Below are 22,724 nucleotides of genomic sequence, written 5' to 3'. Positions count from 1 at the left end.
TCCAGGAATTTTCTCACGCTGAACGCTGCAGCCCAGGTGGCATCAGCTGGGTCAGGACCACTGCAATTTGCTCACATCCAATGACTACCGTAGCAGCATGTTAAAGCATCATGTCAATATAATATTATTATAAATTATTATGTGAAAGCCCCAGTCTGCAGCTTTATCAAATAAGGTGAAGGCCAGATAACCAAACCTGAATACTGTGCACAGATTGTACTAAATTCTCCCACTGCTTTGCAATGCTCCAGGAAGGGAAACGGATCATAAACTATGTCTAACTAGACAGTTACAGAGGGTTTACTGTCGCTTTGGTCTGTGGAGGCACAGCCGCTGTAATACACAGCTAACTGCTTTCAGATCATTCCAAATTAAGGGCCTGATTCTGTATTTTGTAACAACTGTTTTACATTGCCTATTTCTTCACTCAATGCCATTAAATTCAGATGATTTATATGTTTATACGTTGTTTTATACATTTTAGCAATTGTTTATTAAAATGTTTAAAACATGTTTATGGACATACGGTAACACCCAAGAATATTCTGAGACCAAATGGGCAGTTTTATAGCATCATATGATTGTGATATCACACTCTTTTTCATCACACATCTCTTTTTCATAAGAAAACTGTATGTATTCTTATATATGCACAGCATATTTTATACCTATGTATTTAAAATACGTGCCCCCCACAAAAAAAGTTCACCCAGATTTGGGCTAGTAGTCTAAGTGAGAGACTTTAGATGTATAATGATTTCCATCTCATCTTAGTTACAACACTAACACACTACGATCCTGAGCATATCACTCAATTATTATCTGTTGCCACTTCCCCATTGGTAACATGGGGATACCAATGCATATGTATTTGCATACTTTCCACTTAATCTTTTGTCTTTACTTTACTTAGAAGATTGTTCTCCTGGTACAGAAACTTCCTTTCCTTCTGAAACTTCACTGTTTGAATACTTGCAAAGTTTAATTACAGAGAACTGTTTATGTTGAAAAGGAATATGAAGATATAATGACATTTCACATTCTCAATACTAAAATACTATTAAGTCTAGAAATATAAATTATTGTAGCAATTATAGCAGCAGAAATAACACTATTACTGCAATTAACTGTTGCTGTAGGTATTTGGAAACAATCTTTAATTTCCCTTTGAGTGTACCAATCTTCTCTGCAGAGGAATAAGCTATTGTAAACAATTAATGATACTAAAGCTAGCACAAAATTAATTATTCTGAAACATGTCTTGAGATTTCAGAAATAATATTTTTTTTTTCAATTTCTGATTTAAAATGTCTTTTTATTGTGTGTAATTTGGTTTCCCTGTTGTTGATTTTTGATTCTTAGAAAACAGCTATCATAAACAGCTTAAAAAACTCAATGATTTAAAAAGATGACACTGTTTAACTGTTTAACTGATTTTGCCATTTATCTCTTTCTTAGATGTGACAAGTCTGAAGTATGCCCGTCACATTCTTTAATGAAGAAATAGGATATGATTTAAAGATAAGTAATAAACAAAGCTGTCAGAATTGAATGGGAGTTTTTTTGCTGTGTAGAGACAGCAGAACGAGATGTCTGCCAGCCAGCTATTTATAGTTTAGCTTTCCTCCTGGCTCTTCAGCTCTGCCTTCCTACGCTGTCAGATGAATCCACTAAACTTTGCAAAGGACAGTTTACGGAGAGTCATAAAACCAATTTCTTGCTGTGCGTGAAACAGTTTGCAGTGCTTGAACTTGGATGAATTTGTCCAAGGTGCTTCAGCGCACGTTATCTGTTATCTCATTTCCTACCCATGTCTTCAGATCCTTCAGAATTCATACCCAGGCAAATACTTTTTCTACCATCGGCCTGTGGGTGCACAGCACCAGAGAACTGTAGATGTGTACGAGGGAGGAGTGGCAGCGACAAGCCGTTATTGATCAAAAAATTTAAGCCCCCATTCCCCATCCCCCTCTGCCGCTCGGGGGGAGGAGATAGGGGAGCTGGGAATGAGTTTGGGGAAAAAACGTAAGGAATATCCACTGCCCTCCCTTTGTCCACAGAGCCCGTCATCTCAACATGGAAGGTAATCATACAGGTCAGGCAGAGTTTTCCCTTGGTAAATCCATGCTGATTGTTGACCTGCTTGTCCTTTGTTTGTTTGTTTGTTTGTACAACTGTCCCAGGAACTGAGTTGTGCCATTGGCCTGACCAGCTCATGGTTACACAGATCTTCTCCTTGGTCTTTTTGAAGATGAACTTAACATCACTTCTTCCCCTGCCCCCCCTTCCCCCCCAGTCATCTGGGACCTCCTCTGATCGCTCTAGTCTTTCAGAGGTGATAAGAGAGTGGCCTTGTGATAACATCAGCCACTGGCACATGCTTGTATGCATCCTATCTGGTCTGATGATACTTTCTATGTCTGGATTAATTAAGTAGTCCATAACTTAATCTTGCTGTACTGTTGCTTGTGTTTCTCCCCACCAACCACTGCTACTAGGCACAGAGATCTGGGAGCTTTTGATTAGTGACGAAATCTATTGGGTACTATGGCATTGCTTCTGCAGATGTCACATTTAAATATATCACCACCTTGAGCGTAAGGCTGTATTCTGTTCTGAAATGCCTTCCCAAGCCATGGCAGCAACCAGGGAAATCAGTAGAGAGTGACTAGGAAGGAAATTCAAACTTCTGTTGATAGTGTGCTGTCTGTTACTACCCTGGGCAGCTGAAACATAAATAGTTGGTGTTTATCAAGCACTCCAGTCTAGAGCTATTACAATTTTATTTATTGATATTTCTATTCAAAATAGTGTATAACAGGCAGAATGGCAATCAGGTTCAGAACAGACTCAAGACACCTCAATGAGTACATACAGAGAAACAGTAACTTCTCTTAATAATTCCTCAAAGACCCTATAGTTTCCTACTCAATCTTTAAGGAAGACTGAAACAATTTTCTTCCTTAAAAAAAGAGTAAAAGGTTACACCTTATAGTACCCTTTATAAAGATAGGGAGGTAATTCCCCTCTCATTTTTGGAGAAGAAAAGATTCAACTTTTTGAGACTGAAAGGCAGAGAATAACTGTTGCACCTTGCCTTACATGTCGAGGGCACTCTGACTCCAAGCAATACCAAATAATAAACATACAGACAAAAAATAAATATGTGGAAAAAAATGCATGGACACTTGAGACCTGATTAGAAAATTGCAGTATAGGAAATCCTCAGAGGACACAAAATTTTACCCTGAGGGCTTCACAGATCATATTAAACTTCACTCATAAAGAAAGGAAGAGGAATCCAAACTGGAAATTAATAGTGCGGCATCAGCCAATTCCAGCAATACAGAACTCCTGTGTCAACAGTTTCTGGCACTGACAGCTAGAAGTTCCTGTTAGACAGAAACTGAAGCAGTCCAGGGTCTGAAGTCACTGCTCTCTACAACTTCCACAATATCGGAAGGTAGGAGAGCCAAAAGCAGAGTGAACTACTCCAGTGAGAGAAGTAGCTCATCTAAAACAAGACAATGTATTATTAGGCAGATACTACGGGTATCACAAGGGTCATTATCAGACTTGACTCCAAGAACGATCAGAGCATTTGCCAGAAAAAGCTGAGTCTCAGCTGGAACAGAAATCTCCCTTGAAGCAAACTGCAGGATGAAGGTCAGAAACAGACCTTTTCTGTTTTGGCGATGATGAAGGTTTTACAATAGAAGCCTGACTGCCTGGGTCAAAGCTGATGAGAAAGAAACTTCCTGGAGTGGTTTCCTACTGCTGGGATTGAAAAGCCCACATAAAGAGAACTTGGACAGACGGTTCTCTGTTCCCTGACAAAGAGGAAAAATCTAGCCTTTATAGACTGTACGTGGCTTATAGCCAACAGACTTTGACAGGGAAGCCAAGAAAAATTAAACTTGCCCAAAGCTACAAAAAAGTAAAAATTAAGCAAAATGAGACACTAAGATCAAAATAAACACAAAAATCACAAAGGAGAAAAGAAAATTAAGTTAAATAAAAGGCTGAGGTAATTTCAAACAGAATGCAATGAACTGCAAAAGCTTCATGGGAAACTAGAGAGGCAACTGAGAGTTGAGGATTTTTACCTTTTGGGGAAGTTATAAGAACTCATGCTTTCCAGGTACTAGCAGAGGTTAAGTATGACCATCGTGAGCACTTGCACCTGTCCCACATTTATTACCTCATCTAAATAACGAGCATGGATCATAAGATTTCCCCTATTAATCTTGTGTTAAGAACAGAATAATCTATTGAACTGCAACATCCTTAAAGAAAGAAATCCCGTCTTGATATGATAATCCAACACATATGTAGGCAAAATGTTTTAGCAGTAAATTACCCTTAAACCATTGTGGTTTATTGCTATTTTAACTTACCTAAGGAAAACCTATTTTTCTGGATTTTATTTTGCCTTTGGCTAGTGAAGAGCTATTTACCATCTCAGACTTCCTTCTCACATACACATTATTATGTATAATCCTCAAATAAATTGCATCTTTACCTGCTCCTAAATACACTCCATGGATTAAACTTCTCTACGCCTTCACTATAAATTCTTTGGGTTATCCCAAAAGCCCATTCCTTTTAGCTTCTAGGAGACGGGTCATTTAAACATTGAAACTATAGTTTTATCTTATTAGTATAGAACATTTATACGGTACCATGCCTTGCCTGCATAAATTTAGAAATAGGCACATTTTAAACCATATATAGTTTACATTACACTGTTAAAGTAAATAAAATCTTACATGCAACTAATAGGATAAAATATTCTAGATGAATGGATAGGTTGTGTATGAACATCTGAATTAAGAGAAAAGTTATGTAACTGCAAATACTATTTGATGTGTTCTTTTAATGCCAGTATGTGGTATTTAGAAGTATACTTTCGGCTGAGTATTTTGCAATCCTAAAAGCACCTACTTATAAGAATTTTCAAGTTGGATTTCAACAGTATTGTTGCTTCACTGGTTACTGTAGAATTTATTATAAGGTGAAAGCAATCTGGAAATGCTGCATTACAATAACAGCATCAAAACCACGTCTGTGCTTGAAATGACTGTATTTGCCTCATGATAAGATGACCTTCAATTACTGAAGAACAGAACAGAAATAAAAAGGTTCAAATGATTGTCACCGGGTGAAGTCTACCCAAATGTATGGCTTAAAAAATGAAATCTGGACTACATATGTCCATCTCTGACTACATGATTCTGCTGTGCACTGGGAAACCAAAAAAACCCCACAGATTAACTTTGTTAGAATTGTGGGGCGACACCTATCCAAAGATCACTGCTCAGATAAATGAGACCTGGACTATGCCAACCCGGCACTAACAGTTTAGTTTATTCCACTATGCATGGAAAACTAATAAAAACTCACAGATAATCCTTGTTATATAACGATGAACAGCTTTATAATCTGGTAACACATCTGGGACATGAGACTAGAGAGCAAAACAATCCAGGTAGCAACACTCACTGGTTTTATACCAAGGGAAAGTCAGAGACTGACCTGGGGCTATTTGAGTACCAAGGCCACTAGTGCCTAATACCAGCAATTTAATTTTAAAAAATTATACATAGCTATGACAATAGTTCCTTGGTTGCAGAGGAAGACTCCATTCTCAGACACCTGACAAGATGTAGAAGGCTGAGCCAGCTGGGAACTGCTTTGCACAGGGGCCACACCGCCAGGAGCTGGACTGAGTGTCCCCTGTGTGCACGGTCCCAGTTTCAAATGAATTACGGGAGCTGGGACTTTGATCTGTGAGAGTGTGAGGAGTTTGAGTATCACAGACTAGAATAGACATTGCTATCTACACTCATCCTGCTTTAAAAAAAATAATGTAGTTTGGTAGTCACTGAAGTGATGCACATCTGTTATTGTGACTGCTCTATGTCAAATTCCTCCGTAACAACAATTCAGCAATGATCCACTTCTCTCCAACCCTCTGCATGATCCCCTTTGTACTCTTCCATATTACTTCTAACCCCCACACATGTTGTTAGCCTGACTGCGTACAGGGCCCTACAAATTCAGGCTCCTCTCCTTCATTAACGCAGTTCCACAGGCTAACTTTCTCTTGCTTGGTCCATTTTAACACACCCCTGCCTGTGCCAGCACGGCATGCAAGCAGTGAGCCTCTTCCGTTAGGGAACTCAGTCCAGTTATATTTTTCACATCTTCATAGAACTACCACCTGAGCTAACAGGTACCTCCTCTAAATTTGGTCATATTTGCTCCTTAACTCTGGAAAAAGACTGGCCTGGCTAAACACGGAGCTAGTGTTGCAACTTAGGGAAAAAAAGAGGATCTATGGCCTCTGGAAGGAAGGGCAGGCCACTCAAGAGGACCACAAAGAGGTAGTGAAGCTATGTAGGGAAAAAATCAGGAGGGCCAAAGCCCAGCTAGAGCTAAACCTGGCTTCTGTTGTCAAGGACAACAAAAAAAGTTTCTATAAATATATTAGCAATAAAAAGAGGACTAAGGATTATCTCTGTCCTCTAGTAGATGGGGCCGGCAACATAGTGACCAAGGATGAGGAAAAGACTGAGGTACTTAATGCAGTCTTTGCCTCAGTCTTCAGCAGTAGGACCAGTTGTTCCCTGAGTACCCAGACCCCTGAGCTAGAAGACAGGGATGGGGAGCAGAATGAAGCCCCTGTAATCCAAAGGGAAACGGTGAGGGACCTGCTTCAGCACCTGGAGGTGCACAAATCTATGGGGCCGGATGGGATCCACCCAAGGGTATTGAAAGAGCTGGCGGAAGCGCTCGCCAGGCCACTTTGCATCATTTATGAGCAGTCCTGGACAACCGGGGAGGTCCCAGATGACTGGAGGTTGGCAAATGTGACACCCATCTACAAGAAGGGCCGGAAGGAGGATCCGGGGAACTACAGGCCAGTCAGTCTGACCTCAGTGCCTGGGAAGGTCATGGAACAGATCCTCCTCAGTGCCATTACACGGCACATGCAGGAGAACAGGGTGATCAGGCCCAGTCAGCATGGGTTTGTGAAGGGCAGGTCATGCCTGTCAAACCTAATATCCTTCTATGATAAGGTGACCCACTTAGTGGATGAGAGAAAAGCTGTGGATGTTATCTACCTGGATTTTTGCAAAGCTTTTGACACTGTTTCCCACAGCATTCTCCTGGAGAAACTGGCTGCTCATGGCCTGGACGGGTGTACTCTTTGCTGGGTAAAAAACTGGCTGGATGGCCGTGCCCAGAGAGTGGTGGTAAATGGAGTTAAATCCAGTTGGTGTCTGGTCACAAGTGGCGTCCCCCAGGGCTCGGTGCTGGGGCCGGTTCTCTTTAATATCTCTATCAATGATCTGGATGAAGGGATCCAATGCACCCTCAGTAAGTTCGCAGATGACACTAAACTGGGCGGGCGTGTTGATCTGCTTGAGGGTAGGTTGGCTCTGCAGAGGGATCTGGACAGGCTGGACCGATGGGCTGAGACCAATGGTATGAGGTTCAACAAGGCCAAGTGCCGGGTCCTGCACTTGGGTCACAACAACCCCATGCAGCGCTACAGGATTGGGGCAGAGTGGCTCGAAAGCGGCCCGGCAGAAAAGGACCTGGGGGTGTTGGTGGACAGCCGGCTGAATATGAGCCAGCAGTGTGCCCAGGTGGCCAAGAAGGCCAACAGCATCCTAGCCTGTATCAGGAACAGTGTAGTGAGCCGGACGAGGGAAGTGATCATCCCCCTGTACTCGGCACTGGTGAGGCCCCACCTCGAGTACTGCGTTCAGTTTTGGGCCCCTCGCTACAAGAAGGACATCGAGGTGTTGGAGCGTGTCCAGAGAAGGGCTACAAAGCTGGTGAGGGGTCTGGAGGACAAACCTTATGAGGAATGACTGAGGGAGCTGGGGTTGTTTAGCCTGGAGAAGAGGAGGCTGAGGGGAGACCTCATCACCCTCTACAACTACCTGAAAGGAGGTTGTAGAGAGATGGGGGCTGACCTCTTCTCCCTGGTGACAAGTGATAGGACGAGAGGAAACGGGTTCAAGTCACATCAGGGGAGGTTTAGATTGGATATTAGGAAACATTTTTTCACTGAAAGGGTTATTAAACATTGGAATAGGCTGCCCAGGGAGGTGGTGGATTCACCATCCCTGGAGGTGTTTAAAAAAAAGGGTAGATGGGGCACTTAGGGACATGGTTTAGAAGCGGCTTTTGTCAGGGTAGGTTAAAGGTTGGACTTGATGATCTTAAAGGTCCCTTCCAACCTCAGCAATTCTATGATTCTATGATTCTGTGATTCTACTCAAGGCAAACAGGATTGCAGGTCATAACGTCAGGCCGGAATGCTGTTTCTGTTCACTTCACTTACCAGAGTCCCACGCACCAGCAAAACTCTGCAAGGGACCATACTCAGATGTAACCCTCAAAAAGCTGTAAGTAATTTTTATTTTTTGCTTAGTTTAAATCTCTTCAGTTATATCCTATCAATATGCCACTCACAAAATAACAAACACCTTAAATAAAAATAAATAATTAGAAAAAAATACCTGTTTAAATGCATAACGATGAGGCAAGCCACCAACAAATATGGATCCTGTTTCAAGCCAACGTGAACTGGACCAGAAATTTCCAGGTATACTTGTCTTTGCAGATATCCCCAGGATTGACATTTCTGCTTCACACGGTACCATGCCTTGCCTGCATAAATTTAGAAATAGGCACATTTTAAACCATATATAGTTTACATTACTGTCTATCTGACAAATTAATTGGGCTGTTACTAAACCATTAAGGAAAAAAATCAAGCAAATAGCTGTTTCTATATTAAAGACTATAAACGTAAAAGAAGCTGTTTAACAAGCCGTAAGTTGGCGTGTCTTTGGGGTTTGAACTTCCATTTAAATGAAGCCATATTGTAAATCTGAGCAGTGTAACTGCTAAAAAAGCCAAAGCACATAATAATGGCTGAATTAAAAAAGACAATTTTTAACAATAACAAGAAGGCTTTCTAATTTGAAAGAAAAAAAAGAGACATCTACTGACCTCAAATATTTTAAATATCCCTCTTTTTCATCACAGAGAAAGATAACCAGGAAAAGCAATTTAAAATAAACTGCATTTTAGAGACTGCAAACATGCTATAATCTGTAACACTTATCCTCAAAAGCATCATTCCTAAAACTGAAAGCAGTAATATTAGACCCTGAAATTAATATATACATTCCCTCTTCCCTCCCCCTGTCCACACACCCTCTTAATGGTGTCACTCTTAACAGAATGCATAAATTGTTAACAATAAACAGAAGGTGCAAAGTAAGCAATTTGGTTTTCTTCAGTTTTTTTTTTTTTTAATGATGTGAAGCTCATTTACATTCTGATAACCAAGTGGCAGCAAGCACTCTTGTCTTCATGAAAGAAAGCACAGTGAAGAAATACCAGAACTAAACAAGTCTCTCTCACAGGAATTTGTTTCAGCCTGTCCTCCTCTCTGCACACAAAACAAATCAGAGTTCAATCAGCCATATGTTTAAAAGTACCTTTGTAATAGAGGTGCCACAAAAAACCTATGTGAAAATAGCATATGCCAAAAAAAAACCCCAAAAAATCAACATAAAAGCAACAGTCTGTAATTTAGCTAGGATGCTACAGGTAAAGTAGGAATTCAGTTTATCTTTGATAATGCAAAATTAGCTTCTGAATTTACTAGTTACAAAAAGAGCATGGAAGGAGTTTTCTTCACTATCCTCTGTCAGATAATGACATATAAAGGATTTCTCACATACTATTTGATAAGGTCTTATATAATTTTTTAACTGAGAGGGTGGAGACAACATTAGCAACATTTGCAAACAGTTCTCTCTGTTTTCTGTATAACTCTGGTTTTGTGATACTTTCAGAAAAATATGCAAACATGGTAGTAGCCTTTTAACAGAAGGACTATAAATCTTTTTTTGCAAGCAAAATGGCCTGTCCATCCTTTGGTAAATAACTTCAGAGGAAGACCATACATTTTTGTTTCGTTGTTAAAATCAATATTAAAGAAGAGAAATAAATTGGGCTTTTAATCCCGTGGACTAAATATAAACTACTTAAGGGATCAGTTCAGGGGATTTTTTTTGTTGTTTTGTTTTCACCTGATTTTTTACAATGTTTTTTTAAACTTGCTAAATAGCTAACACGAACGAGGAGGAGGAGAAAATCGTAACCAGAACTGCAATCAAGGAAAGGAATGTTTTCCTACCACGTTTTGTAGATACCATGCAATGGTTGTACGTCTAAGCACACACACAAGGCTCTGCAGCACACCATTTTCATTATGTGCTTACAAAGGAAGTTTGCTAATAATGTGTGTAAGTGCTACGTGCATTCTCGGGTAGCTCTGTTTGCAATGCTTAAGCAGTTTCTCCTAAGGCTGGACCCCAGCGTGACATCTTGGGCGTATTAATTCTACAGCAGAAAGCTTTGGTGAGAGTCCTAAAGAAAAAAATTATTGATTTTTAAATATCTAAATTTTTTCCTCTTCCTGATAAAAGGATATAATATTTATGAATAAAGGTATAATGACAGGATAGCAATCTTTCGGAAATATTTTAAATCAGGCTTGTTTTAATGCAACGTAATTCTTAGGACTGGAGTGGAAGACAGTCAGGAGGGGAACTGACAGGCATTTTTTATTTTTGTAAACTAATCTACAGACGTACTAAAGGAAGGAAATCTGCCCAAACAACTTCTTTTATTTTCTTTTCTTTTAATTACTATTTCTTCAACACATTCTACACATGCTAACACTGTAACTGGTTTTGTGACCACGTATGTACTTCTATTTCAAAAGCACCGTATTTACAAATGTAATTCTCTTCATGTTAGCTTTAGACATATTTGTTAGCTCGTCTTTAACAGCTAATATGATGGGTATGCAGAGGTATTTTTGTGTGCATATATAAACATATTTTGAAATTAATTCCCAGTATTTTATGTCAGAAAACAAGTTAATGCAATTCAATAGCGTGAGCTGCCTTCCCCCTAAGCTTGTTAGAATGTCAGCCACGGACCTTTGATTGCGCTTGATTGAATCTAGCAGGGTCTGGCCAAATTAGAATAACAACCTTAAACCATTATTGTTTAGCATTTGCTGATGATACAATCACTGGGTCATATATGCACTCTATGAAATTTCCATCAGGCTTTTAAAATATTTTTTCTACAATCAGCACATTGGGTGCTTTAAAGGTCAAGTAAGAAGACAACGCTTTTTGCATAATTATAAAGGGGGAAATGCATACAGCAACTCTCAAGCACTTTTGCTGGGTAAGCTACCAGTAATTGCGCCTCAGTCCAACCCGGCAGTAATAGTTCACAGATTCCTCATTTGTACTCACATAAACGTAATGATTAAATACTGGCCTATTAATTATGACCTGAAGATGAGTTCTGTCTAAACAGTATTAAATCCATTGCCTAATGCCTCGCAGGTTGGAAGGATGGAAAGGTCAGACAATAATTTGATAACTGTTGGGATAACGGTACCTAAACATGACAATGTCTGCATGAAATCCAAATCCTTTTACATAATGTCCTCACTTGCTGACATTTGTTAGTAATGATTAAATGACATGTTTGGGATTATCATAAAATGGTAAAAAGGTAATAAAACAAATGGGGGGAAAGGAGGAGGGAAAGGGGGCTGTCCAGATAAAGTATTAAATGTCAGTCACGCTGCGCAGCCTTGCTGGGAATAAAGCTTCTTTAATCTGGGTCTCCTGATGAGAAAGGGAAATCTCTTGTTCTAGAAACAAGATTGAAACTTTCACCCATCTAGCAATTTCACTTTGAACGTGATCACGCTAAACAACAATAAACAATTCACTAACTACCCTTGAACGATTTAGGATGTAATGTTAGCATTCAGTCTATTAAACAAAAACAAAAGTAGGTTTGCAAACAGCTCATATATCAAGTATGAGTTGTGAACTACAGGAATTAAAGAGAAGTTTTATTATTATATATTGTGAAAAACAATCCCGAAGTTCCCTGGTTTTATTGAAGACAACCAATTGATTAATTAAAGCTAAGAAACATATTTCATTTTCACTGTGTTTAATTACTGTTTTACAGATTTCTTATCTTAAAAAGTCAAAGCCAACTCCTGTTTCCAACTCAGTATCTAGTAGATTGCATTTTCTGGTTTCATACTGAAATTGCTCCTTGCAGTAGAATGCTTATTTTTGTAAAACTGCAACAAAACAACAGACCTATCCTCACAGAAAATTAAGAATTACATTTTCTTAATGCACATTTAAAAGGCTGAATCAATTTTGACCCAGTACTAGTTTTAAAAACCTTAAGGCTTTACAAGGCTGTTTGAGACAACTTTAAGATTGGAACATCTGTACCCCTCTGCTCAGAGAGGGTGTGCAGGTTTCACCCTTGGAGGTTTTCAAAACCCCACTGAATAAAGCCCTGAGCAACCTGGTCTGACACCTTGGCTGGGCCTTTGAGCAGGAATTTGGACTAAAGACCTCCTGAGGTCCCTTCTAGTCGGAATTATCCTATGAGCCTACAATCCTGCAACATTCTTCTGTAGGAAAAAAAACTCGCAACCCCATAATAATAACATTTAAAGTGGAAGGCAGAATCTCATATTCATAGATAATGTGGGTGGGAAGGGACCATTAAAGGTCAACTAGTCCAACCCCCCTGAAAGGAGCAGGGACATCTTCAACTGGATCAGGTTGTTTAGCGCCCCGTCCAACCTGAACCTGAATGCTTCCAGGGATGGGACATCTACCACCTCTCTGGACAACCTGTTCTAGTGTTTCACCATCCTCGCTGTAAAAAATTTCTTCCTTCTGTCCAATCTAAATCTCTGTTAGTTTAAAACCATTACCCCTTGTCCTCTCCCAACAGGCCCTGCTAAAAAGTTTGTCCCCATCTTTCCTATAAGCCCCCTTTAAGTACTGAAAGTACCCTCAGTAGATTTATTTAGATAGAAAATATGCCAGTTATACTCAGAGTCGCTATATTTTCACTCTGCAGTAAGACGCGACATTTTAGACTGCTCACATCTGCTGGTGCTGACTGTGCCCTACTGAGACATCCAGTAACACACACTTTCATGTTGCAGATGAACTAATGAGTCAACAACATTTTTTTTCTCGTTCCCTCTGACAGCAGACTCATGGAGCATATTTCCTAGTCTGATATTAGAGAGCGATTTAAATAAATAAATAAGAACAATGAAGCTAATTACAAGGCATGATGTAAATTGCTTTAAGAATGTGTCTGTGGGGGAATAACCTTTGTTTCGTATTCTAAGGAATGAATAAATACGGTACCCCCTTATTCATTTCACAGAGGTTACACTTACATTCCTAAACTGAAAAGGTCCGCAACGGGAGTTCGAGTCCTGACACATAATCGTCCATATTTTTATGAAGTTATCAGCCCCTGTTAGAGTTGCCGCCCAGGCTAGCTATCACCTCCAGTTCTGAAACTGAAAAAGTTCACTGGTACGTGCAGTTCAGGAATCATTCCTACTTTAAATGTTGCCAGCCTATTTTGCTAGAAGTATTTTTATAGACACGATGTGGGACCTGTCAGTTGGCCTCAGGTCCAGAAAATGGTCTTCAGATTTCGGTTTTATTTACTACTATAGATTTAGCTAGAGAAAAAAACAATAATCTGTGCCTCTGGCCAAATCTGTCTGCAGTTGGGAGAGCTTCAAGTTTCCTGCTGCTCAAATTATAATAGCCTTAAATGCTATTTACAGAAATTAAACTTTAAAAAAATACGCACTTATTTCAAGTTGATGTAGCCAGATGTAAGTAAAGGGTCATTTAGTGAACAGCTTGGCACGAATGAGAGTGCTGTATTCAAGCATTCAGACAGTGGCAAGTTTAGAGGTGGATCTAGACTTGCAACACTGACGAAACTGAAAGACGGCATTGAATAAGAAGATAGTCACACAGTGGGAATTCATATTTACATGAACTCTGCAGGCCAACATTATTTCCGGTCTCTAGACCCTGTCTGTGTTCTTAATATCATTTCTATGCTTGTGACATGGGGCCAAGGCAGCCACAGAACACTGAACCCACCTGAGTATCCATTAGCACTCTTTGGTGTTCCTCAGAAAATTATATAGAACAAAGTTTTAGGAATGTTGCCTCTTATTAAAATCTTACTCTATGGTTTTTATATTTCTGCTCCTGCAATTTCAGAAGTTCAAGCAGAAAATTTTAATGCTTAGAAGTGATACTAACGAGGTCTTTTGCGATCCAAACTAAAAGAAAGTAACAATGACAGGAACATTTTTAGTATTTATTTGGTTAAAAAAGCTAGGCAAGAATAGATCACTGTACACCACAGATCTGTCTCTTTGATGATTCTAAATCTTAACTTCTGAGTGTCTCCTTTGATGGCAGAGTTCTGAAAAGGTGTGGAATGTGATTTGTACCCAAGATGTGGCATGACCAATTAAGCTTTTATCTTAAAGAGGCTGTAAAACAACAGTTTGTATCAAACTAATTGGTGGTATTAAGTTGCTATTAACTGTTATTATGATCAATTTAGTATAATTAAATCCACTGCATTCAATTACATTATTAGAAAAAAGCAGTGGCTTATTCTCTTGTATTGTGTTTACGTGTCAAGGTTTTGGTAGCAGAGGGGCAACAGGGGTGGCTTCTGTGAGAAGCTGCTAGAAGCTTCCCCCATGTCCGACAGCGCCAATGCCAACCGTCTCCAAGATGGACCCACCGCTGGCCAAGGCTGAGCCCATCAGTGACAGTGGTAGCACCTCCGTGATAACATATTTAGGAAGGGTAAACAGCTGCTGCACAACAGCAACTGTAGTTGGAGAGCAGAGTGGGAACATGTGAGAGAAACAACCCTGCAGACATCAAGGTCAGTGAAGAAGGAGGGGGAGGAGGTGCACCAGACGCTGGAGCACAGATTCCCCTGCAGCCCGTGGTGAAGACCATGGTGAGACAGGCTGTCCCTCTGCAGCCCACGGAGGTGACAGCAGAGCAGATATCCACCTGCAGCCCATGGAGGACCCCACACTGGAGCAGGTGGATGTGCCCAAAGGAGGCTGTGACTCCATGGGAAGCCCTCACTGGAGCAGGCTCCTGGCAGGACCTGTGACCCCATGGAGATAGGAGCCCATGCTGGAGCAGGTTTGCCTGCAGGACTTGCGACCCTCTGGGGGACCCATGCTGGAGCAGTCTGTTCCTGAAGCACTGCACCCTGTGGAAAGGAGCCACGCTGGAGCAGTTTGTGAAGAAGCGCAGCCCGTGGGAAGGACTTATGTTGGAGAAGCTCACGGATGACTGTTTCCCATGGGAGTGACACCACGCTGGAGCAGTGGAAGACTTTGAGGAGTCCTGTCCCTGAGGAGGAAGCAGCGGCAGACACAACGTGTGATGAACTGACCACAACCCCCCCTCCCCCTCCCCCTGCACCGCTTGCGGGGAGGGGGTAGAGAAATCAGGAGTGAAGTTGAGCCCGGGAAGAAAGGAGAGGTGGGGAGAAGGTGTTTTAAGATTTAGTTTTTATTTCTCATTATCCTACTCTGATTTTATTGGTAATAAATTAAATTGATTTCCCCAAGTAGAGGCTGTTTTGCCTGTGACAGTAATTGGTGAATGATCTCTTCCTGTCCTTGCGTCGACCCACGAGCCTTTTGTTATATTTTCTCCCCTGTGTCCAGCTGCGGATGAGGAGTGACAGTGCAACACTGGTGGGCACCTGGCGTCCGGCCAGGGTGAACCCACCACATCTCTGTTGACTGATCTGAAGTTTATGAAAAATAGACACTCTTTGTGGAATATAAAAAACATGCACAACATATTGAGCTTTCATTTCATAATGGTTTTTCATTCCAATTAAGATTTTTTTATGTTGCGTTGATGCAAGACAATATTATTTAGCTGCAAATAAACAATCTTTTGTTTTATTAGAAGATTTGATCAGTGAAGGTTTTTTTGTATACTAAGATAGATATGCAAGACGAAAGTCTGCTTTCATTATTCTCTATTTCTGGAAACTAATCGCAAGATCTGAAAATATTAATGCCAAGTTTCTCTGTCATAAGTTCGAGGTTCTGTCCATTTCCACTATTCCTTCTTTCTCTGTGAAATCTTAGTTCTTGCTGAATTAATAAAAATCACTTGTTGTAGAGACTTCAGAATAGCAAAGAGTATTCTGACATGTCTGGCAATGCAGAACCGAGATCTTTACTACACAATGTTCTAAAGGACTAAGCCCATGTAACATCAGCAGTATAACAGCATGATTTTTTTCCGAAAGAAAGCTTGTTTCTGAAAGAAAGTTAAATTGCTCATTTTAAGACAAGCTTTAAGCTAACATTTTAGAGAAATTCTGAAAGTGGAGGACTGTGAATATGTGCAGTAGATATGGTAACACCTGGATCATCTCACTGGCATTTCTTATATACCTATAGGTATGGTTTGGCTGGCAATTTAGGCAAAGGACTAAGTTCCAGCCTTTATTCCATGGGCATTCATATGTTCCTTCTCCCTTCTTCGCCTAGCAATTTGCATTAAGAAAATCATTCAGCTGAAGACAAAAAAAAAAGTATATACTTTTATCTGGATCTGTTCTCTATAAAAGCTCTAGACACATAAGGCAGTAGCTGAATTTAAAAAAAAAAAAAAAAAAAAAAGGAAGAGAGGGAGAACAAAGCAGCTTGAACACGGAAAAAACAACCAAGTCTCCCTGAGGCCAAAAGTCCCTTTGAAGGGACTCTGAATTGTTCCCCTTTTGTTGAAATGACTTCTCGGAAAAGAAATAACAGGATCCCCCTCTTTAAAGATAGACTTTATTTAGCGCACAAGATAACAGATTTTTAAAAGGCAACTTTTTAAATAATGAAAATGTAGAAATAAGTGTGATAGGTTAAATCAAAGTCTTGAAAGCAAATTTATTCTCTAACTTGAATAAATTCTTTGCTATATACTGTTGGTGCTGAACAAAATCTCCTTCCTTCCATGATCTTACAAGGCTCACCTTAGTGCTTGCTTCCTACAGCAGGCAGACTCTGTTGTTTTTTTTTTTTTTCCCCAGGATTTTCCCAGTCTGCGTTGTTGCTGCAGACTCTCTGCAAGCTCCATTCTGTCCTTCAGGAAGACAAAGCTTATTTGCTTTCAGAAGAGGAGCAATCTCCCTGCCTCCAGATGACTCTGACTGAAAAGGAATCATGTGGGATAAAGCAGAAAGACAGCTTGCTTCTTGCTAAGCAGGAGTTACAGCGTACAGTGTTCACACAGCGCTCCCTGAATAAACAAGACGGTTATACTGCTTGTCTCGCTCTCTGCATATCCCTCTTCCTTCAGTGAGAAAAGGATGCCTTGCATCATCTTTCAAATACTCATGCCGCCTCGTATCTGCCTCAGCACAATGATTTTTCCTAAAACTTATGCCTCCAGGCTGCTGGATGCAATGTGCAGTGCCTAACAGCATTTTTCTCCCAGTACAGAACCGGCTAATTATTTTTGTTTCTCCTCTCTCTGGGACGCCTCTCAAATAGCAGAGCTTGAGTTTTGTGGTGAAGGGATATCTAGCAGGTAAAAAAAGAAAAACTTGAGGTGAGAGTGAATTACACCTCTTAGATGCCTGCCACCACTTGTTCAGATAGTCAGGGTCACATATCTGAGACATAGGGTTAGCAGGGTCAGAAAGGAATCTTCACCCGGCTTTTATCTTCAGCTTTTCACTGAAGTGCTGTCTGGGGTTTACCAGCCGGAATCAATTGGATATAGAAATTCATGACCAATACTGTGGGTTTAGGAAGAGGTGGCCACAGTAGAACGTAGCTTGGGAAAGTATCTTAGAAATGGTTTGATTTAATTGAAGTCTGTGGCTTTCTGAACAAAATATTGATCATTTATGACACAGAGGAGGTCAACCTAGTGGTCCCTTGGTGGTCAAATGAGTGTTCCCTTCTCGCCTGAAACTCTAAACCCAAGAAATTTTAGAAATTTTATTGCAGATAAATGTGGTAGCCTGTGGTATCTTACTCTGTACTATTCAAATGATGTAACGTGCTCATGCATAGAGGGGAAAAGAAGTTCTATAGAATAGTCTTTTAATCCTACACTGTATTTTTTTCCTAAGCGCCCTTTGTGATATTTGGTGTATTTACTCTTAATTAATATGCATATATTGTATAAAATATATTGACTTCACGTGAAAACATGAGAACTTAAAATCACTTTCTTTAGGAAGTGAAAGGGCTCAGCATATTTTAAGTGTATAAAAGAAACTAATGGATTGTTTTTATTATATATATTAGGTCTGCCTTGCAAATAACAAAAATCATTTGGAAATAGGATATTGTTTCATTCTATTACTTTTTATAAGGAAAAAATATTTCAAATGTACAAAAGATGTCAGTCAGTGTTGTAACACCTTTGTTTTAAAAATTTTCGATTTGGGATATTCTGAGAATAAAATTATGAACAGTCTGGGAAATTAATAATGTGAAGAATGGAGCTAAGAGTTACGGTACAGATCACATGGGATAGAACAGGATTTAAATATGCTTAAACAGAGAACCAGCTAAGGACATGGCCTGAGGAAAAGCCTCTGGCAAATACATAAATTGTTGAGACAGTATCTCTAAAAGTTATAGAATTAAGTGACATGCAGCAGTCAGTAAGAGAGGGCATGTTCTTTTTTTGCTTTTTCTATTGAAGACAGAGAAAGAGGCAACTGTAAGTAAGGAAAAAATTAACAGTTTTTGAACCTAGAAATAACAATATAGTTTTGTTTTTCACAATGATGACACTTCAAAGAATAGATAATAGTTTTGGTAAAGTAGTTCTACTACTGAAGTTTGTGAAAAAAATTAAACTGTTACTTTGAAAATACCTAAGATGAGTAGAATATAAATGCATTGATACACTCTATACGAAACTAATTTCTGGTATTTGTACACAAAAATAATCTTCAGCAACAGAAATCAATGCTTACTCACAAAGCAAACTGGGTGAGTATAATTTCATTGTTTGCCTATCACTTTCCTTAATATTTCTTCATCAGCAGGTATGATCAATGCATTCTCAGTATTCAACCTATGTATAGACCAATTTGCTTATCTATTATTGTTTAACTGTAATGATGATTTTTAGTGAGATGCTGTATTTGTATTTACATCGCTATTCCCCTCTAGCAGCTACAAAGTCATTATTTCTATAGTGCTCTAAGTCATTAAAAAGGGAGGTTTATGTGCTTGGACAAAAAATAGTAGAATCTGAAAACCATTATTGATTGAACGTTTATTCTTAAGAAGCATCACCATTTATTTTGAACACTTAACCTCCAAATAGAAAGATACATTAAGCTACTTTTAAATCATCAAGTATTTATGAGATAAAGTAATGAATAAAATTAGTCACAGGAGGGAATGTTATTAGCCCAGCTCCCCTTCTACTTATCTGTGAAAGGATTAAAATCAAATTAATTCTCTCTAAATGTACTATGCAGGTTAGTAGAATGAACTGGAAAACACATGAAGATATATTCTGACTAGCAAGATTTCTAAACTTTTCCTGTATTTAGTATTTTTTTATTCGTATTTGGTTTTAATCTCACAGTTCATAAATCAGAATCTCCTCTGATTCTCTTGCTTCAGCGCAGCATTGCCATTTCTGTGGCACTGTCAGGCTCTGCTAGTGGGCAGTAATAGTGTCATTGTGTAACAAAAATCGTCAGCACCTAAAAGTTAGTTTTCCACTTTTTAATCTACTTGTGCCAACAGCCACTGTTTATTGTTGCCAAGTCAGTATCTTTTTCCTTTCAGATGTATTCCAGAATACCCTTTTGGGGGGATATTCTTCACTTCTTCCTGTTCACCTGTGAGATGGTCACTGTAAGTTAGATTTGTTTATCTCTGTCCAAAACACCAAGCCAAAGCACAAAAGAATACTTCACATTTTCTTGATACTTTATGAACAAATCACTCCTGTTTTCCACCTTACAAATCCAGGTCTTGACATTAGTATCATTATTTCAAATTTTCATAATTTTTGTTCTGTTTTAAATAAAAATTCCTCCGCATCTGAACTATATTCTCAAATCAGTTTGTTTTCATTGACTTAGCCTCTGTCCAATGGATACTGGACAGTAAGTAGTAGATATAACCTAATTAGGAATCAAGACACAGTGGAATTTAGGAAACAAGAAATGTAATTTTATTACCAGTGTTAATAAATCATAAATAAGTTGGACTAAAGGTAATAAACTGGCCTTTTTCCAAGTAAGACCATTGAGCTCGTAGAAGATTCAGACTATACAGAGATCAGAAATTATAAGTCAGCACTCCTGTTGTATTCCATACACTCCTAGTTTTGCACTAGGCACTTTTGGAGGGATTGAATAAAAGATCAACACAGCCGTAGCTAGGAAAGTATGTTTGTGAGGACCCTATCAGTGGCCAGTTTGGAGGTACAACAATTTCCTTACTATTGCAAAATAATTTGTATTGGTAATAAATTTAAATCAGGCTTAACTCTGGGTATGTCCAAGCACTTCAGCAAATGTCTCACAGCTGGTGGAAGTCCATTGATAGCTTCCTTGGAAAAGGCCTGGAAAATGCACCAGGGGAGGTTTAGACCGGACATTAGGAAAAATTTTTACACTGAAAGGGTTATAAAGCATTGGAACAGGCTATTTAAAAGACAGGTAGGCATAGTGCTTAGAGATATGTTTTAGTGATGGCTTTTGTCAGTGTTCGGTTGATGGTTGGACTAGACGATCTGAAAGGTCCCTTCTATGATTCTGTGATTCTATGAAAAGAGCACCAAGCTATCTTATACCAAGAATACACTTCTTACGGCACTGTATAAATGTTGAATACACTTCTACTCTAATTAAGCAGCAGCCATTGCTATTAATATCTTGTGGCTTCCACTGTTTTTTTGAGGAGATGGCCCATTAAGCATGTTTTCATTAAGTAGAGTAGATGGCATTTACACAGTACATGAAACAACAGATGGATGACCTCTTCACCTATATGCTGTTATGTTAAAAATCAAGGCCAGTGATTGGCACCTTTGTGATAAAATAAAAATAGGAATTTAAAATAAAAGTTAAAAAAAAAACCAAACAGAGAAGCATCTGCAGTTTTTTCTAACCACGTTATCTATCATCTGCTTATCTTCCCTGCTTGAAAGCCCTAGGGAAAATCTGAGCTTTGTAGTGTATTCTGAAGGATAATAAATACAGCATATTTTGCACCATATGGATTATCTCAGGCCTTCATAAAAAGCTATCAAAACCAAGCAATATACAAGCTCCAGAATGAGCATATGTTGCATTATGGCATGATTAGAAAGATCTTTTTCTGACTAGAGGAGTCAGAAAACATCTACATCTCAAAACCAAGACAATCAATCACCAAAAGTCCTATAGTTAACTAGTACAAACTTCAAATTACAAACATTATGAGTTAAAGGAGAAGAATAATGCACTCTTTAAAACAGCAAATTGCCACATTTTGCAGTTGGTTTCTAGGCTGACGAAGCATCTACACCAGTTTTCTAATCTTGATGGTCATGGTTGACTAAAGAAAAAAGTTCAAAGCGGACAGGCTTATTCTAAAGAAAGAAGCTGCACTGGTGATGTCTACTGCATAATTAATTTATAAGTTGATAGGTTTGCTAAAGCAATTGACAATTGTGACCTGAGATTAAAAGGTAAAATAAAAAATGTTTTTTTATTTAATCAATGAAATTAAGACACTATTATTATCAGTACTGAAATGGATCATAGTGGACTAAGAGAAGGAAAAAGTTCTAATAATGCTGCTGCAGTTTGGCCTGTCTCTCCAATACATGTTACTTTAACAACTTGTTTTGATGAGGAAGATTGAAGAAGATAAATCTTAAGGCAGTTAATGAAGACAGTTTTATGAGGGCTGGAAGGGGAATATTCTGGTAAAGCATCCCCTGCATTGCCCGTAAGGTAACTATCTCCACAACAAAACCAAACACGTAAACCTCCCAGTGCTTGAGTCCCTTTAATATTTCCTTCCTTTCATAATACCCTGCAGAAATCTAATCCCGGTGGGATATTGCCCACATCCATTTTTCACTGTAGCTCTTTCACTTCCCTGGTAACATTCTTAAGAAAACCAAAGCCATACAATCAGACATGTGAGTGAAACAGCTGCAATAATTTTCATTAATAGCTAGACTTAGTAACAAGTCTTAGTCCTGGCTCACACCTAAACCAGAGCTCTCGGACACTGCTCTGAGGCAAACCTTGACAAGGTGTTGTTTTTAGCAGCCAATGCCATAAATAAAGACTAATCTGACGCAAAAAGTTATATCCTATCTGAAATTACCAAGCTAACCAAAATCTTGATGCAAATCCAGTCCTCTTATTGTATCCAATTTTATTAAATTGTTAACAATTGTTGTAGCCACAATATTCCATCATCATGAAAAATATGTTTCAGTAATGCTGCTATTTTACTATCAGCACGAGTATTCCGGTGAACTACGAGAACTAGATATAGTAATGTGTGTCTGACAGTAATATGCACGTTTATTTGCAAACTTTAAAAGGTGTGACATTTCTTTTATTCACACCAGGAATGATTTCCGTGGGATAAAGGAAGCAGTAAAATGTTCTCCTGTAAGCAGAAAAAGGAAGATATTATCACTATCTAATTTTCCCTGTATTTCAACTTGTATTACGCAACGGTCACT

The 22,724-nt window shown here is 39.1% G+C and overlaps 1 protein-coding gene across 1 annotated transcript in view; it reads right to left on the bottom strand.

Moving 5' to 3' along the window:
* EYS (eyes shut homolog) overlaps positions 1–22,724 on the bottom strand; it is an 874,211-nt gene that overhangs the window by 278,550 nt on the left and 572,937 nt on the right. Inside the window, exon 35 of the mRNA XM_054197017.1 lies at positions 8,538–8,688. Coding sequence (XP_054052992.1) covers positions 8,538–8,688 — 151 coding nt within the window. The remainder of the gene's footprint in view (positions 1–8,537; positions 8,689–22,724) is intronic.

The sequence above is a fragment of the Rissa tridactyla genome, chromosome 3 (genome assembly GCF_028500815.1).
Source record: "Rissa tridactyla isolate bRisTri1 chromosome 3, bRisTri1.patW.cur.20221130, whole genome shotgun sequence".
NCBI classification, from domain to species: Eukaryota; Metazoa; Chordata; class Aves; order Charadriiformes; family Laridae; genus Rissa; species Rissa tridactyla.
The sequence above is the reverse complement of the archived record's forward strand: the minus strand, read 5'-3'. Positions and strand labels throughout refer to the sequence as shown.